Source organism: Sabethes cyaneus, chromosome 3 (assembly GCF_943734655.1).
Source record: "Sabethes cyaneus chromosome 3, idSabCyanKW18_F2, whole genome shotgun sequence".
Classification (NCBI taxonomy): Eukaryota; Metazoa; Arthropoda; class Insecta; order Diptera; family Culicidae; genus Sabethes; species Sabethes cyaneus.
Window position 1 is genome coordinate 220,739,787 of NC_071355.1, and position 18,775 is coordinate 220,758,561.

General features: G+C 41.0%; 1 protein-coding gene across 1 annotated transcript in view; it reads left to right on the forward strand.

Moving 5' to 3' along the window:
* Positions 1-18,775, forward strand: part of LOC128740749 (protein O-mannosyl-transferase TMTC2) — a 407,393-nt gene that overhangs the window by 245,047 nt on the left and 143,571 nt on the right. Inside the window, exon 6 of the mRNA XM_053836313.1 lies at positions 12,494-12,608. Coding sequence (XP_053692288.1) covers positions 12,494-12,608 — 115 coding nt within the window. The remainder of the gene's footprint in view (positions 1-12,493; positions 12,609-18,775) is intronic.

Sequence of the window (18,775 nt, forward strand, 5' to 3'; positions counted from 1 at the left end):
CAAACAAACAAATTACAAAGTTGTTCACAGATTTCTTATCGAATTTTATGATAGGCTTTAAATATAAATACCAATTTACATGTCAGGTAATGTTTCGTCACTAAATGTAGAATTTTTCATGCGTTTTAGAGACAAAGTTTTTTTCGCCATTTTTTCAACTTTTTTTCCGCCTTTTATCACAACTTTGCATTGTTGAAAATACAGATGAAATGACAAAAACTGACAAATTATATCACACACACATCAGATTGATGTCTTATCTCTCTTGTAGTGATATATTAACAATGCTACCTGTTGAAATTCAGCAGTAAACAGGTTTTGAAGACGAGGTGTGATATATCATCCGCTAGGACATAATGGGTTAGGAAGCAATATTATTCAACGTCATTCGCGAAAGTAGGACAAACATCTGAATAGAAAACAACAAATATTTATATAGAAGACATCGCCAATTGCTGCCAGAAGTAGATTTCTATACCTCTTTATGGTAAAGATGAGCAAACAAAAGCCTGCTCATATCTCAAAAGCTTCGACATTTCGAGAAATAATGTCTTCAGCAAAACGTTTTCTGAGAAGATGCAATACAAATTTGTAGAAAATATTACCTCTAAATTTCTAAATTCTAAAAGTCTTCTAGTGATTTTCATGACCAATGTCACAAAACCGTTTAATAAAACTATGAGCTCCACCAGAACTTTCTGATGTCCGCTATGAAACTGCCTTCCGACCAAGTAGCTCACTTTTCATAGCCTCTTCAAGAACCGGGTAGTCAGTAGCTCACGTAGTTGCATCATGCTCTGCTAAAAGCAGCAAGAAAAACCGATTATACTTTTCGCAGCTTGACAGCCACCGCCATAATTAATTGAAGATTTTCGCTACAAAGTTATAAAACATACAGTTTACTCTGGTAAAAAGCTAAATCAGTCGGCCAGTTTCGTTAATTTACTGATCAATTCGGCTTATAACGACCATAATAAAATATCCCATATAATAAAAAATAAATTTTCAGCAGTCTCCGTAGCTGTGTAGCATATGCGCATTACATTTTATAGTGCAAGATGTATATATCGTGCAAGATGTATTTAAAATGTGCAAGAAATGTATTCAATTAGTCAAGCTCAATTTCTAGCTAATATAACATCATATAAGTGCTTGAGATCTGAAGTTATAGTAGTTCCCTAGCAACATAGTTGTTATAGAGTAGTTGAAATGACTGCTATACGACTAATACAAGTCTTAAATAAGTTTTATCAACTTAATATAGGAAATGTTGGGTTTCCATTCTATATTAAATATTAAAAAGTAAATGAAAAGCTCCCGTTTTTGAGCATTTTTACAATTTTCTCCCATCACGCAACCACCACAAAATGGTTGAATGGCTGTTCTCGACAACTTCAACTTCGAAATTTCCACCGCTGACTCTGCAAGCTCATTGTTCGACTTTCAATTAACTCAAACAAATTTTACTCCACACGCAACGGCGGCGTCGTCGTCGTCGTCGTCAACGTCGACATCGAGTGACATACTTCGTAACCGGGAGACGATCCATGCTTCGGTTTATCTCAACTCTGTCGGTTCGACTGCTATCCACTGCCTGGTACCTATCCAATTTTCCACCGTTTTGAAAATACCGGCGGCAGCAGAAAATAAACCACCCATTTTTGGTTTACATCCCTTACACATCCTCTAACCGTACGAGTCGCATCCATCCCAGACACGGTGAAAAAGTTGCTTACGCGACGCTTTCATTGCGATTTTATTTACGTAGTTGAGTCAGGTAATTTATAACTTTTATTTACCTGTGGCCAATCTCAACACCTCTTCCCCGGGTAAGAAAGACTCGTATGTTGCCTTGGAGATCATCATCCCCGAATCGGGCGACGGTCCCGGTCTCGTAGCAGGTGCCCACCCCCGCCCACGGGAGATTTTGTGCAACGTAAAAATAAATTTGCTTACCTACAGAGAATTTCTGTCGACGGTGTACCCCTAGCCAAGTGGGATTTGCCTGTTGGCGTTCGAACTGGTGGGAGAAGATTAGAGAAGCTTGTACGCCACAAAAATCTCTTCTTACAGTCAGTCACGAAATGGACGACGACAACGACGACGAGGACGACGGGGGAACGAAACCCGACTGAGATTAAGCGAAATTCGCGAAGGTAAAATGATGCTCACTCATCTGTGAGCGAGTAGTAGTGGTAAAACGTGCAGCAACAGCTCTGTATACTCATCACCATCACCATAGGCAAAGGTTTAAATATGTGTGCAGTTAAATCTAAAACAAGATGAATTATTTCCTAACATCATTTGCGATGAGTTGCTTAATAATTACAGCGATGTTGAAAATATCCTGCCGAAGGGTTTATGTGAGTAATCCATAATTCATCGGTTGAAATTACGTGAAGTACTTAGTTCGACCCTGGCTTTTCTGACTGAAGAATCCAGCCATTGTAGGATTAGCCCTCTCAACCATAGCAAAGAGGTGATTTATAAAGTAGAACCAAATTCACACAGAGTAGCTTGCACAGCAACCGCAGACACAAACATTCGCATACGTGATTTGAGCACGTGTATTTTACCAGCTAAGGCAGCACCGAGTCACGGGGAGCAACAGCAGCACATCAGTGCCAGAGTAAACCACGCTGTGGAAAACAATGACCCCACACCCGCCGCCAAGGTAATCATTTTAGAGCTCATCAGGTTTACTTTTTACGTACCTGGCTGAACCCGAGAGACACTTGTTTGACTACCAGACTAGTCACTGCTGGCTGGAACCGAACGGAAGGAAGCGATGAGACTGTGTGCATTTGTAATCACATCCGGTTCGCTTTGTTTTGTCAAGAAGTGATAATGGATTGTTGTTTTCTGCAACGGGAAATTACTTTTTAAGGTTATTTTTATGTACAATAACAACGGTACAGTGTGATCGAATATTTGAAGTAGTTAAGAGATAAAGCGTCAATCAATCCTGTCAATTTTGTTCTTGTTTGATACGCTATACAATCTGATTTATAGACAAAAAAACGAATATTAACAATTTAATAATAACTTTTCGCCATAAACCCGATTGACTCCACTAGCATGCTGACTTCATTAAAATCGAAAATTTATTTTAACAACCACACCGAAAGTCAATCGTTTCCCGCTCTCTTAAGCTGAGCACCCTTTACGAAATCTTTCCCTAAACCCATTACCGAACTCGGCCCGCACACCGATGCGATGCGGCAGCAGCGGCAACAACGACCATATCCTGGCTGGATCCTTTCTGATGAAATATTACGCCAAAGGTCCATTACCGTAACCTTCATAAAGAACACCCGCGTGCAGTCGGGAAAGGCCAGCGAGATCCTTTATTGCTTTTCCATTTTTACGACGTCGGAATGCCCGGCCAAGCTCTTTTTGCCAGCACACTTCTCAGCTGAGTCCTAAATCAGATTTCCAAAATCTAAGCACCCGTGCCGGCGATTATGACCGTCCGCGTCCGAACCGTCGGTCGTCGGCGTCGTCGTTGGGAACTTCAAGGTAGCCCATCCGGATGCGATTTTACGGTCTCAACTGAGCTGGGATTCGACGAACCTGATCCCAGAGTGCTTCCATAGATTTAATTTTCAAACATTTATTCTTCCAATTACTTGAACACGTGTACAACTTTCCGGGATGGCCCTGGCTGACGACCAGTGCGGTGAAAAAGGAAGGTGCGGAATCAAGTAATGCCTTCCAGGGCAATCTATTTGGTATTATTTCATTTTATCGTAGGCAAACTTTTTCCGTTGCTGATTACGTACTCGCCAAGCGGCCCATTCAGGCTTCGGCCCGCAGTGGGGTGGTACCTACCTTGCAGCACGTTAAATTGAAACATTTTTACGGCTTTCTGGAAAGGCCGTCAGAAAAGATTTCTTTTCGTTTAATATGTAATGCGAACTTTTGCTGAAGGTGACTGCTGGCGTTCAGCGGTGGACCGAGCGGCGTGCGGTTGGGTAAGGGATTTGTTTGGACGTTTATTACAAAACGATGTTCAGGGTAACAAGAACAATATCCGGAGAGAAATAACAATATCCGCTACCTCTGAGATGTTTCATCGCGAATGATGGACACTAAAATTTTAGAATCGATTTTTTCAGTTACTTTTTAAGACCAAACATCCGTATCTTGGAAACGTCTTAATAGACTTGAATACTGTCATTTGCAAATTTATAAAATATCCGAACACTATGCTTTGATTTTCGGCTCAGCTCTCCTAAAGGCTCTGTGGCAACGATCCTTGCAAAATTTCGTTCTTTAGTATTATCACTTTTATACATTCATATTCTGTGTGGTACTGTGGCCGTAGTGTATTTAAATTAATTAATTAATTAATTTTTCTTGCTTGAGTACGAGGAAAAGTGAAATATTTTTGTTTTTACATGTCTTCGCACATTTGTTGTACGACAGAACTTCAATATCTTTTACTGCTGTCAAGTCAATAAGTAGTTGGAATTCTTGTACAATTTACGTTAATTAGCTTTACTAGTTTTTCGTGATAACATGAAATTGTTGAATATTAGGTCTTAATAAAACACAACAAAAAGGCGATAAGAATGACTAAAATACAAAGAAAAAACAACGAAGAGACAGCGAAACTATGGCGTATAGACGATGAAAAGATGACAAAAAAGCGAAAATACGATGAAATGACGAAAAGATGAAAAATATTACGGAAATAACATAAAAATGCGATGAAAAAACATCGAAAAGACTCCGAGACAACGACAAAAGAAAACAATAAACACGAAAAAAGACGCTCCAAAAAAGCATGAAAATATCCCTGAAAAGAGGATGGAAGAACTGCGAAAATTGAAAGGACAACGTTGACACAACGTAAAATGGAAAAAAGTTACGAAACACAAACCCCAAAACACAAAAAAATACGACGAAAAAATGACACTAAGGACTAATGCTAAGTTAGCGAAAAGTCTATAAAAGAGGAAAGACGACAATGGTACGATGAAAATATACCGAAAAAAAACAAAGAAAAGATAAAACATGTATAAAACAATAAAAACAACGAACATAGGTACTATGGAAAGATGCAGAAAAGATGATGAACTAGACTAGCAAAATAACGACAAGAAATGCCTAAAAATCTACAAATGACGATAAAAAGACGCCATCAAAGGCTTCCGCAAACGACATAAAAACTATGAATAATAGCAACGAAATGCTAAAAAGAGACAAAAGGACGTTGTAAAGATTCTAGAGGGGCAGATGCTAAAAAAATTGTAAAAAAACTAGTATATTCGAAAACTAAACTCAACGGGCCGAATCAACTAGCAAAACTAACACTTAATATCAACACACTAAATTAAGCCCAAAAAGCTTCATAAGAATCTCAAAAAGTCCCAATACAGCCTCTCTCAAAAGAGTCTCACAGAATACAGAGTTCCCACGCATCATTTATTCGTTGACTTCAAAGCCGCATATGATACCATCGACCGGAAAGAGCTATGGAAAATCATGGACGAGAACAGCTTCCCCAGGAAGCTCATCAAACTGATTAAATCTACGATGAATGGTACGCAGTGCTGTGTTCGGATTTCGGGTGGATTGTCAAGTTCATTCGAATCACACAGAGGGCTTCGTCAAGGTGATGGTCTTTCATGCCTGCTGTTCAACATAGCGCTACAAGGTGTTATGAACCGAGCGGATATCAACACGCGGGGCACGATATTCAACAAATCTAGTCAATTCGTCTGCTTTGCCGATGACATGGATATTATCGGCAGAACATCTGTGGCGGTGGCTGAACAGTACACCAGACTAAAGCGCGAAGCAGAAAAGATTGGGTTAAAGGTAAATACGTCTAAAACAAAGTACATGCTGGCCAACGGAACCGAGGCCGAACGACACCGCTTGGGCAGTAGTATATTGATCGACGGCGATGAGTTTGAGGTAGTCGATGAATTTGTCTACCTTGGCTCACTGGTAACGGCGGACAATGATACCAGCCGTGAGATTCGGAGGCGTATTATCAGCGGAAGTCGTGCTTACTATGGGCTCCACAAGCAATTGCGGTCGAGCAGACTAAGTCCCCGTACAAAGTGCACCCTGTACAAGACGCTTATTAGACCGGTTGTTCTCTACGGTCATGAAACATGAACAATGCTCGAGGAGGACCTGCGAGTGCTCGGAGTTTTCGAACGACGAGTGCTAAGAACGATCTTCGGCGGCGTACAGGAGAACGGAGTATGGAGGCGGAGGATGAACCATGAACTCGCACAGCTCTATGGCGAACCCAGTATCCAGAAGGTGGCTAAAGCTGGACGGATGCGATGGGCAGGGCATGTTGCAAGAATGCCGGACAACTGCCCTGCAAAGATGGTGTTCGCCTCAAATCCGGTAGGAACAAGACGACCAGGAGCGCAGCGAGCAAGATAGTTAGACCAGGTGGAGCGAGATCTGGCGGAGAGTACTCGGTGTCCGAGGAATTGGAGAGCGGTAGCCCTCAACCGAGTTACATGGAGAAATTTTGTTCAACAGGCTTTGTCTTAGGACGGCAAGCCACCTAAGTAAGTAAGTAAGTAAATCAAGTCTAAAAAGAACATCAAAATGGTATCAAAGTAATCTTAGAAGAGTCTCAATAGAATTTTAAGGGAGTTTCAAAGATCAACTTTGAGATGCTGGAGTCTCAAAAGAATCTTAAAAGAATATCAAAAGAGTTTCAAAACAATTGGAAAAGAGCTCCAAAAAATCTGAAGCAAGTCTGGAAAGTTTCAAAAGAGCCTAAAACAGTCTGAATAGAGTCGCAAACTGGACTCAAAAATGTCTCACAGGAGTCTTAAAAGAGCTTATAAGAATCTCAAAAAGTCTTAAAACAGTTTCTCTCAAAAGATCCTTAAAAAATCTCAAATGAGGTTCAAAAGAGTTTAAAAAAGTCTCAAATGTGGATCAAAAGAGCCTGAGACTCTTTCATAGAAAGCATCATAGAAATCTCAAAACAGTTTTGAAGGACTGTCCAAAAAGTTACTAACGAGTCATAAAAGGTACTCACAATGATCTCAAAAAAGGTCAAAAACGAGTCTTAAATGAGTCCCAGAAAAGTCTCTACTGAGTCTCAAAACAAGAGAGACTCAAAGGAGTCTAAAACCAACATCAAAAGAGTCTCAAACGATTATTGAAAGAGCCTCAAAAATGTCAAATGAGTCTAAAATGTCTAAACACAACTTCGGAAGAGTCTTAAAAGGGTTTCAAAAGAATTTCAAAAGAGTTTTAAAAGATTGTCGAAAAAGTTCCTAACGAAGAAAAAAACTCTAAATGTTTTCAAAACAATCTTAAAAGAGTTTCTATTAAAAGAGTCTCAAAAAAGTCTCAAATGAGGCTCGATAGTGCCTGAAAAGAAGCGGTATGATAGGTGACTTAAACGACTGTCTAATAAGTTTTAAATGAGTCAAAAGGGTACTCAAAATAATCTCAAACATGTCTTTAAATAGTCTCAACCGGGTACCCAAAGTGTCTCGAAACAATCTCAAAAGCGTTTCAAACGAGCCTCAAGGAAATCTAAAATGATTCGGAAAGAGTGTTAAAACAATCTCAAAACAGGCTCAACGGAATCGCAAATAAGTCATAAAAGAGTTTTAAAAGAGTCTCAAATGTGTACCAAAAGAGTCTCAAAGTAGTTTTAATAGACTGTCAATAAATTTTCAATCGTGTCAAAAAAGATTCAAAGTAGGTAATCTAAACAAAATCTCGGAAGAATCTCATTAGAGTCGCAGAAGAATCTCAAGAGAGTATCAAAAGAGTTTTAGAATTGAGTTCTAAAAGAGTCTCCGAAATGTCCCAAATGAATCTAAAACGAGTCTCAATATACTCTAAACAGTCTAAAAAATCAAAAACGTATCAAAGTGGTCTCAAAAGAATATCGAAGAAGTCTCGCAAGAGTTTTAAAATGGTCTCAAAAAAGTTTCAAAGAATCAAAAAAGAATCTCAGAATAATTTACAAAAACCAGTCTGGGAAGATTCTCAAATGAACCTCTAAAAGGTATTACAGGAGTCTTCAAACAGTCTTGAAGGAGTTCCAAAGTCTCAAAATAATCTTGAAACAGTCTCAAAAGAGTACTAAATAACTTTTAAACGAGTCAAAAAAAATTGTCAAAATATGCTGTTAAGATCGACTGAGGTACATATATTGAAATGCGGATTTTCGGCTTTCCAGTCAGTTTTATATTGAAAACGGCTTTTATATACTGCCAGTATATAATACTGGCAGTATACTGGCAGTATATAAAATCCTTTTTCAATATAAAACTGATTGGAAAGCCGAAAATCCACAATTCAAATGTCAAAATAGTTCGGAAACAATTTTCAACGCGTCTTACTTGTCTCTAAGAATTATCGAAGGAGTTTCAAAAAAGTCTCAAGGGAGTTTCAAAGGAGTCTCAAAGCAACGTCGTGGAAGACTCGAAAGAGTCTCAAAAAAGTCTCGAACAAGTCTAAAAAGAATGTCAAAGTGATCTCAAAGTAGTTTCAAACGAGTCCCAAAAAGTTTGAAAAGTCTATTAAAGAGTCGTGAAAGAGATTCAAAAGTCTGAAGAAAGTCTCAAACGAGTCAAAAAAGAGTCTCAAAATCTTAAAGAGTTTCAACTGAACTTCAAAGTAATCTCAAAAGAGTTCCAAATGAGTCTTAAAAAAGTATCGAAAAAGTTTCATCAGAGTTTCAAAAGAGTTTTAAAACAGTCTCAAAAAAGTGTCTATAAAGTTAATAAAGAGTTAAGACATCCTCAAAAGAGTCCTAAAAAAGTTTCAAGTGAATTTCGAAGTAATCTCAAAAGACTTCCAAATGAATTTTAAAAGAGTATCGAAAAAGTTTCAAAAGAGTTTTAAAAGAGCCTAAAAAAGTTTCTTATGAGTATAAAAGATTCTCATAATGATCCCATAACAGTCTCAAATGATCCTCAAAAGAATATCCAATGAGTCACAATCTCAAAACAGCCTTAAAAGAATATCCAATAAGTCACAAAACAGCCTTAAAAGATTCTCAAAAAAGTCTCAAAAGGCTATTAAAGGAGTCTCTAAAGAGTCTTGAAAAAGCTTCGAAAGAGTCTCAAAGGACTCAAAACAGTCTGGAGAGCGTCTCAAAGTCAAAAAGTCTCAAAGAGTCTCAAGAGTCTGGACGGAGACTTATAGCGAATTCATAAATTAACCTGGCTCAGGTCGATTAGCACTCAGTTTTAATCGAAGTGCTGTCAAAGCGTTCATAAATTAACCGAGATTGCATCTCGGTTAAACTGACACCATTCAGTTTGAAGCGCAGGTTAAACCTGTCTAGCATTACAGTTTACGGGTCGATCTGTCAAACTGCCCATATCGTTCATAAATTTCGGGTTCAAGTTAGTACGAACCCAGGTTAATTTATGAATTCGCTATTAAATAACTCTTCAACGAGAATCAAGAAAAGTATCAAAACAACCTTGAAACAGTCTCAAAAGAGTCTGGAAAAAGTCACAAAACAATGTTAAAACTCCCTAGAGTAATCTCAAGTGCACGGCTGGCTATGAATACGAAAATGATTTTCACAGAAAAGCTTATATTTACTTTTCGGATGGTTGGAAATGACATACAAACCATTCGCTGACTTCCTCTTCTATCGAAACCGATAGGTTCTAGTAAGATACAAAGTATAGTCATTTCAAAATATGAGTTAGCTTATATATTTTGTCCTTGTCGTAGTATAGATCTTTCCCACGTTTGCTCTTTTCATTGCACCTTGCAAGGTATTTTGAATAGCAGGTTTGAGTGTGCAGCGTCACGAAAGCGGTTGAGGTCTCATCCGCTATTCTGAAACCTGATTTGGACCCAACTAGCGACGTTCGAATTATGTTACTAAGTTTCGTCGCAAAACTACGTTCCAGTATTATCTACCAAAGGTCATATCGCTTGAATGAATCACACGTCGCCTTAAAATTCAAAAGTTTATTTGTGAATCTGTAGGCTTGTGGAAGATTTGTGTAAATTGTACGCTCGGAACTTATTTATGATCTGCCATAGGGTAAACATTTCATCGCTCACGAGCGAAATATTCATCGCCAAAGGACTCTGTCAGCAGTCTCAATCCAAAGGAGGGAATTAGAAAGTTGCAATAGCTGTTACAATCCAATCGATGAACCGTCTTGGAGAAGGGGGAAAATGAGGGTATCCAACCACTCATCCAATATTCGTTTGTCCTCTCATTTCATCTTGCCTTGCTCATGTAATGTACTTGTTTCGTCCTGTTTTCTCTATAAATTTGAAATATTTGAATATATGGCCTCAAATTATTGATGAAAATAAATTACACCGTTCCTAATAATTGAAAAAAAAAAAAACAAACCGTGTCAACAAAGATTTGAGCGTAATCTACTGCAAACAATTATATTCAACGGTGAGAATTAAAATTCAATCTAATGCAAGTCTCTCGGTACCCCTCAAGGCTTTCATTTAGAACATCTCCTTTTTATGTTGTACGTAACTGATATTATGTTTCATTTTTAATTTATTCTGAAGTTCTTTTCTGGCATTAATAAGGACAATTCCAAAATAAAAAAATATTTTTTCTAAAAAAAGAATAGACAAAAGTTTTTTTTAAATTGTTTGAAGCAATTTCCTTTTTGTTGTGCAACAGTTTAGCAGAACGCCATTATATAAAGCCGCAGCAATTGTCGTTATAAGAGACAAAATGCCAAAAACAATTAGGCCATTTCTTAACCTCTTTTAAAATTAAACAAACCATCAAAAAACGAACCACCATTTGGGCTTCTTTCCTTTCGTGCACATCCAACGACACTCTTAACAAAACAGGCCAACATACCGCGGTGGTTTGCATTAACTCGACCCATTCGGTGTAAAATCCCGGATTAAAGTCTATCATTCTCCTGTCTCTGTTTCCTGAGCCCATTTCCGGGTTAGGTACTTTTTCGATAACAGCCGATGTCGGCTCGTTGTTTTTTTCCTCCGCCCACGAATCCTCTGAACTAGAGTTAAAGAAGGACGCACTTTCCGGCCAGCAACCCCGGTGACGACGAGTAGATTGCAATCAACCCTTCTCAATTCTCAACAGTGCCCCGGAATGGTTCGGCTACCAGCAAACCAAGGTCACCCAAGGCAGCCGAAGTCGGACGCCGCCGCTTGTCACGCGTTGCGAACCGTTTGCTGGTCCCAAGACAGCATCGACGAACGGCAGACCGCGGTAGAAATTGATTATAAATTCAATCCAATAAACAACAACCCGGTGTCTCGGGGGGAGCGCAGGGCGGACAGGAAATTTGTTTCAATGCTAAATCTTCTCCCGACTTTTCGCTTCACGGTGTAAACTTGTTCACGATAAAAGGTACAGGTATTTGGTATGTCATGAACATTTGTACAAAGTTTGATAACATAGACCTATGAAAATATGGTTTTATTTTCATTTATCATAAAGCTAAATGCGACTCGAAATTCTGTCAGCAATGTTCAAAACGCCAAAAATATATAATTTTATTTAGTTTGAGGTAAACTCCATCACACTTTAAGTTGAATTGACGCAAGCTTTTTTGTTTCGGGATGGGTGTTTTTCCCGTTTCTGGAAAGGTGTTTTTAAATAATTAGGGTCTCTTCGCAGAATGAAGTGTTACAAAAGGTTTGCCAGACCGAAACGGAAACTGACAAAGTGACACTTTGTCGCCTGGGATTAATGAGAGTTTCAGGAAACATTCACATTCTCTCAGGAGGGTGACAAAAGGTTTAGGGGAAATAATTCTCCACTTCTCTAACCATTGTCGGTGTCTTTCGAAAATTAAAGCAATCTATCATCGGAAAGGACGTGTCGCTTCGGGTATAGTTCGAGAATAAATATTGTCCCAGCAACTTACCCATCTGTGACGGTAGTGATTGTCTTCATCCACCACTGGATATTATGCAAAAATATTCCAACTTATGAAAAACGCAGATGAAACGATGCCTTTTACGACGAACGGTCACGGTTCTATAGAATATTAATGAGCAATAGAGAATGAGTTAATAGTAATGAGTCTTCTATCGTCACAATTCCAACCTGGCTGCAAGCTATCATCTTCATCGTTATCAAGAATCTCTCAACGACGGCATCTCCTCGTCACGCCAGGGAAAAACTTTTTTCTTGACTCCTACCACCCTTCGTCCCACCCAAGCATCCCGGATACATCATCATAGCCGACAGCAGCCGAGTCCTCTGTCGCTACGCGTGTGAGTCGCTGTACGATACCCTAGCAATAATTATTATGTCGTCAAGTGTCCCTTAATGGTGGCGACAATTTTATGAGTAATAATTCCACTAATTGCAAAGTTGTTATAAACAGCTCTCATCACTGAACGTCAAGAGGCTTGAAAATGTTGTCCTGTGCGGTGTATTAAATCTACCTATTTATAGCTGCCGTGTGCATTGTGACGTGATGATACGATGAGCCACTTGTGATTAATGCTTGGGCCTTTGTTTGATTTTTTTTCCTTTCTCTCTTTCATCTCATTGCAGCACTTGGAAACCTAGGAAGTGTCCTTAGCGCGCAAGGTCGCCATCAGGAAGCCAAGGAGGCCTTAAAAGCGGCCCTCAGCTACCGCCCAAACATGGCGGATGTACATTACAATCTGTAAGTACCTAATTAGGGGGTGAAAAATTACGTTGCATACAATATACGAATGTTCATATTTTAATTATTTTTTATCGAAGCAACTAAATTCATGTACATATATAACAAACCATTATCTTTCCTAATCTGTATTTGATACCGAGAAGTGTACAATGTTTAACGCAGATATAATAATAATGTTGTTTTACTAAATCTAAGCCAGAAAGAAGGGGTAGAGGTGAACCAGCCGCAGGCTGAAATACTCTCTACTATAGAATAAAAAAAAGGAGGAAGACCATATTTTCAAAATCTCTCGTCTGACTGAGCCTAATATAAGGTCTCAAAAGAGTGTTAACTTGCAACAGAAGAAAATTTCAAGGGCATTTAGACGCCCAAAAAATGAATACCAAACTATTTTTAGTTAAAAAAAAAATTCTTTAAACTTTTCCTAGAAATATTCATTAGAATAGAAATTATGACAGTGACTTTCCCACTTCCGAATCCGGTCAGTTGATCTATGTGACTCGCGGAAAAAACTCGATATAGCAAGCCTCTGTTCTTGCAAAATCATCATTCGACCTTCCTGTGCCTTTTTTCTCGGAAACTAGACAGCGTATTGGAACGTACAATTTTTGTTTCGTTGGCAAACGCTTAAAACGCTTAAGTGAAAAAAGTAAATCACATCGATCAAGCGAAAAGCCCAAAGGATATCCTTGATTTTGTAGTATTCACTTGAGTGGTGGTGTCCGAATATTCAAACTAGTTATGTATTGCTCATGTATTGGTTGGTAAATGGCTTGGTAATGCGTACCATCGGTGCCTTGTGCACTGGGCATAAAATAGACCCCACAGTGGTTCATAGCCTCTTACCTAGCAACTCCTACCCCAACCTCCTCGTGGTACCAGCCGGGATACGAGCAACCTCGGGTGGAGATCGGGTAACCAACCCCGGTGGAAACCAAGGTCGTATGCTGACAGGGGGGGAGGGCTCCTTCGAGCTACGTTGGCCCTCCGGCGATACTGTGGGGTTGGTTGCGGGCTTTGCAAGCCTGAACCACTAAAAAAACCAAAGCAATGGACTCCGTAAGTAATAATAATAACTCTAATCGGAACAATCGGCAAAGACCCAGGCGACGAAAACGGACTAACGATTGGAAATTAGGAACATGGAATTGTCGGTCTCTAAATTTCCTCGGAAGTACCCACGTGCTTTCTAAAGAAGTGAAGAGCCGCAAGTTCGACATCGTAGCGCTGCAGGAGGTATGCTGGAAAGGAACGATGGTACGTACGTATAGAGATGGTCATACCATCTACCAGAGCTGCGGCAATACACACGAGCTGGGCACAGCTTTTATAGTGATGGGCGAGATGCAGAAGCGGGTGATCGGGTGGTGGCCGATCAACCCCCGAATGTGCAGATTAAGAATCAAGGGCCGATTCTTCAATATAAGCATAATTAACGTGCACAGCCCTCACCTCGGAAGTACCGATGATGACAAAGACGAATTCTACGCGCAGTTGGAGCGTGAATACGACCGCTGCCCAAGACATGATGTCAAAATTATCATCGGGGACTGTAATGCTCAGGTTGGTCAGGAGGAGGAATTCAAACCGGTGATTGGACGGTTCAGCGCTCACCCGCAAACGAACGAAAACGGCCTAAGACTTGTCGACTTCGCCGCCTCCAAGAACATGGCCATACGTAGTACCTTCTTCCAGCATAACCTCTACCATCGGTACACCTGGAGATCACCCAACCAAACAGAATCACAAATCGACCACGTTCTGATAGATGGTCGGCACTTTTCAGACATTATCGACGTCAGAACCTATCCGGGCGCTAACATTGATTCGGATCACTACCTAGTGATGGTAAGGATACGTCAAAAACTATCGGTTGTGAACAACATACGATACCGCCGCCCGCCACGGTATAATCTAGCGCGACTGAAGCAACCAGAGGTCGCCGAAAACTACGCGTTATCTCTCGAAACCGCGCTGCCGGAAGAGGGAGAGCTGGATGAAGCCCCTCTTGAAGACTGTTGGAATGCCGTGAAAACAGCCATTAACAGCGTAGCGGAGAACGTCCTAGGCAGTGTGGCACCGAATCGACGTAACGAATGGTTTGACGAGGAATGCCAGCAGATATTGGATGAGAAGAACGCAGCGCGGGTACAAATGCTGCGTAGAGCCACCCGTCAGAATGTGGAGCGATACAAACAGAAGCGGAGGCAGCAAACCCGACTCTTCAAGGAAAAGAAGCGCCACCAAGAGGAGAAGGAGTGCGAAGAACTCGAACAGCTGTACCGCTTTCACGACACACGGAAGTTCTATCAGAAACTCAACGGATCTCGCAAAGGCTTCGTGCCGCGGGCCGAAATGTGCAGAGATAAAGATGGAGGTATCTTGACTGATGACCGTGCGGTGATCGAAAGGTGGAAGCAGCACTACGATGAACACCTGAATGGCGTGCAGGCGGAAGACCATGATAGCGGAGGAAGTGACCACATTGGTGCAGCAAGCGACGAAGATGTGCCACCCCCATCGATAAGGGAAGTTAAAGAAGCCATCCAGCGGCTGAAGAACAACAAAGCAGCGGGAAAGGATGGCATTGGAGCGGAACTTATTAAAATGGGCCCGGACAAGTTGGCCGGCTGTCTGCATCAATTGATTGTCAAGATTTGGGATACGGAACGACTACCGGAGGAGTGGAAAGACGGGGTTATCTGCCCTATCTACAAGAAAGGTGATAAGCTGGATTGTGAGAACTACCGAGCCATCACTATCCTGAATGCCGCCTACAAAGTGCTGTCCCAAGTCCTCTTTCATCGACTATCGCCAATAGCCAATAGATTTGTGGGAAGTTACCAGGCCGGCTTCATGGAGGGTCGGTCTACAACAGACCAAATCTTCACCCTGCGGCAGATCCTCCAGAAGTGCCGCGAATTCCGAGTCCCCACGCACCACCTGTTCATCGATTTCAAAGCCGCATATGATAGCGTAAACCGACAAGAGCTATGGAAAATTTTGGACGAAAACAGCTTTCCGGGTAAGCTTACTAGACTTATCATGGCTACGATGGATGGGATCCAGTGCTGTGTGAGAATCTCGGGTGGATTGTCGGACCCATTCGAATCTCGCAGGGGACTTCGACAAGGAGATGGTCTTTCCTGCCTGCTATTCAACATTGCGCTTGAAGGTGTTATAAGGCGAGCGGCGATCGAAATGCGGGGCACGATTTTCAACAAATCCAGTCAATTTATCTGCTTTGCTGACGACGTGGATGCTGTCGGCAGAACATTTGAGGCGGTGGAAGATCAGTACACCAGACTGAAACGCGAAGCAGAGAAGATTGGATTGCAGATAAATACGTCTAAAACGAAGTATATGCTGGCGGGCGGGACCGAGCGCGACAGGGCTCGCTTGGGCAGCACCGTGGTAATCGACGGGGATGAGTTCGAGGTAGTCGACGAGTTCGTATACCTTGGCTCGCTGGCAACAGAGGACAACAATACCAGCCGTGAGATTAAAAGACGTATTATCAGCGGAAGTCGGGCCTACTACGGACTCCACAAACACTTGCGGTCGAACAATCTGAGCCCCCGTACAAAGTGCACACTGTACAAAACGCTAATTAGACCGGTTGTCCTCTACGGGCACGAAACGTGGACATTGCTAGAAGAGGACCTACGAGCACTCGGAGTTTTCGAACGGCGGGTGCTAAGAACCATCTTTGGCGGAGTGCAAGAGAACGGTGTATGGAGGCGAAGAATGAACCACGAGCTCGCGCGTCTCTACGGCGAACCAAGTATTCAGAAAGTGGTTAAAGCTGGACGGATACGTTGGGCAGGACATGTTGCTAGAATGCCGGACAACTATCCTGCAAAAATGGTTTTCGCATCAAATCCGGTAGGAACAAGACGAAGAGGGGCACAGCGAGCGAGGTGGCAAGACCAGGTGGAGCGAGATCTGGCGAGCACTGGGTGCCCGCGGAACTGGAGATCAGTTGCCATGGACCGAAACAGATGGAGAAATTATACTGCGCAGGCCTTGTCATAAGACGTTAGGCCAATTAAGTAAGTAAGTATGTATTGCTCAAAATTATGGGACAAAGAGGGTAAAAAAACAGAATAAAACAGAACTCATAGCTGTTGAGCTCTACTTATACATTCCCTGTAGGATAACTCATTTCTCCATCCGGTATACGTAACAAGAAAGTCGAAAATCATACGCACAATTCAAAAACAACTCTCGTGTTTGTAATAATTCAGTCTCTTCACGGCAGCACAATGCCGAATGCATAATACAATTTTTGCAGCTTCTAATCGTAGCTGATGGGGCATGGCCAATATTCAGTACAACAAAACGAGCAAATGTAGCTGTGACGAATCAATCTTTTTAACGACGGCTCTACGTAGAATGCCGAGTCTACAGTCCATCCTAGTTTGTCTAGCATACAACCCCATACATAGAAGTCGAGAGGATTCAAATCAGGCGGCTCGAAGAAATAACACCCGGAAAATTATCCTCATACCAGGCCTTGTAGCTTTTGCCTGGTAGACGGTGAAGAATATTGTTGGAAGCAGTAGGGTAAAGGATCTAGTTTTTCGACCCTGTGCTAGTTTTCGCACCATTGCTGAAATATTCTTCAAACTAGATCCCTTACTCTAGTGATAGGGTAGGGATTTTTGACGATTGGAAGCAAATGATTCTTCAAAACATTATCGATGAAATATCACAGAAAATCACTGTTGATTTTAACAAAGCAAAGCAAAGCCTAGGTTTACATTCATCTATCGAAACTGGACCTTCTGTTTTTATACGACAGACTTCGCAACCAGCTCTTAGAGTACAGGACAATTGCAGGGCCAGTTGCTACGATCCTATTGACTCTACCAGCCTTTCCCAGCCGAGATTCGAACATACGACGACTAGCTTATTAGGCCAGCATCATACCTCGAGGCCAACTGGGAGGCATTTTAACACCAAGCTCAATTAACAGCAAAGGAACCTTCAAATTTTTGGAGAAATATCTGCTTACCATCACTTTTAAAACATTGTGGAACCTTTGAATAGCCAATTTGTCCCGAGGTATATCAGAAAGATGTGCTGCATATATCCGATCATTTTGTTGGTTGTGGTGATCGTGTAGCAGGAACATTTTTTCGTCCGAAAACAGAATGTCACAATCACTGTACCGCATGAGCAACCGCCGATATCTGTAGTTTTTTGGAATCTTCTCCTTTTCAGTTTTTTGTATGGAATCAATCGAAGATCAGCTTTCAAATATTCTTCATGGTCGGCTATAAAATTCTCAGTTCCTTAACCATCTTACGTCCTGGTATTGTATCTGGTTTCCGTCGAATTGGAACTCTTGCGTTTACAGCCAGGTTTGGAAAGTATTTTCAAAGAGCCGGTTCTCTTGTATCGGTTGATGGTACGAAAGAAGAATTTTCTTTCGTTTGTTCCGAGTGGCTGGAGTTTATTAAAAAAAATATCACTCGGTCGAAAATTTTTCTAAAACCCTATTCTGTAAGTCACGTCGAGTGTCACTTTGCTCGACTAGTCGACTTTTGGTATTATGTAAGTCACACGCGACCCGATTTTGTCGAGTAACTGGACTGAGTCCACCGCCAAAAAGCTAGTGATTAAACGGTTAGCAAGTGACGCCTGAGCTAGCTTTGTTTTGGTCGTACATTGAGCCGTTATGTTGCCCGTTCTTCTTGCACTCGACACTCGACAGTGACTGTCGAGCCGAGTTGCTCGACGTGACTTGCAGAATAGGGCCCTATCACAAGTTTCTTTTTGTATCCATGATTACCACAACTCTTAAACGAATGGAAATTCAAAGTAAACTTGCAAACTGTGTTGATATTTGAATGCAAAAAATATGCATTTTTAATTAAATACGCCCAAAAAACACTGACAGTTATTACTACTCATTATTACTACTATCACTACTCAGTTATTAATACTATTTTCCTAACTTGGTAAAAAATAACGAACCATGAACCGAGTAAGTACTGCTAGAATGATCATCCCTTCATCTAATTTTCCGCTCTTGGCTTTATTACTCTTTTCTACCATTTCCTCCATCTATTCGAAAGACTATCGTTGTAAAAAATGCTGTCATCAAATTTTTTATCACTGAAAGGCTAAAGGATTTCCCATAGGTGCTCCCTCATTCT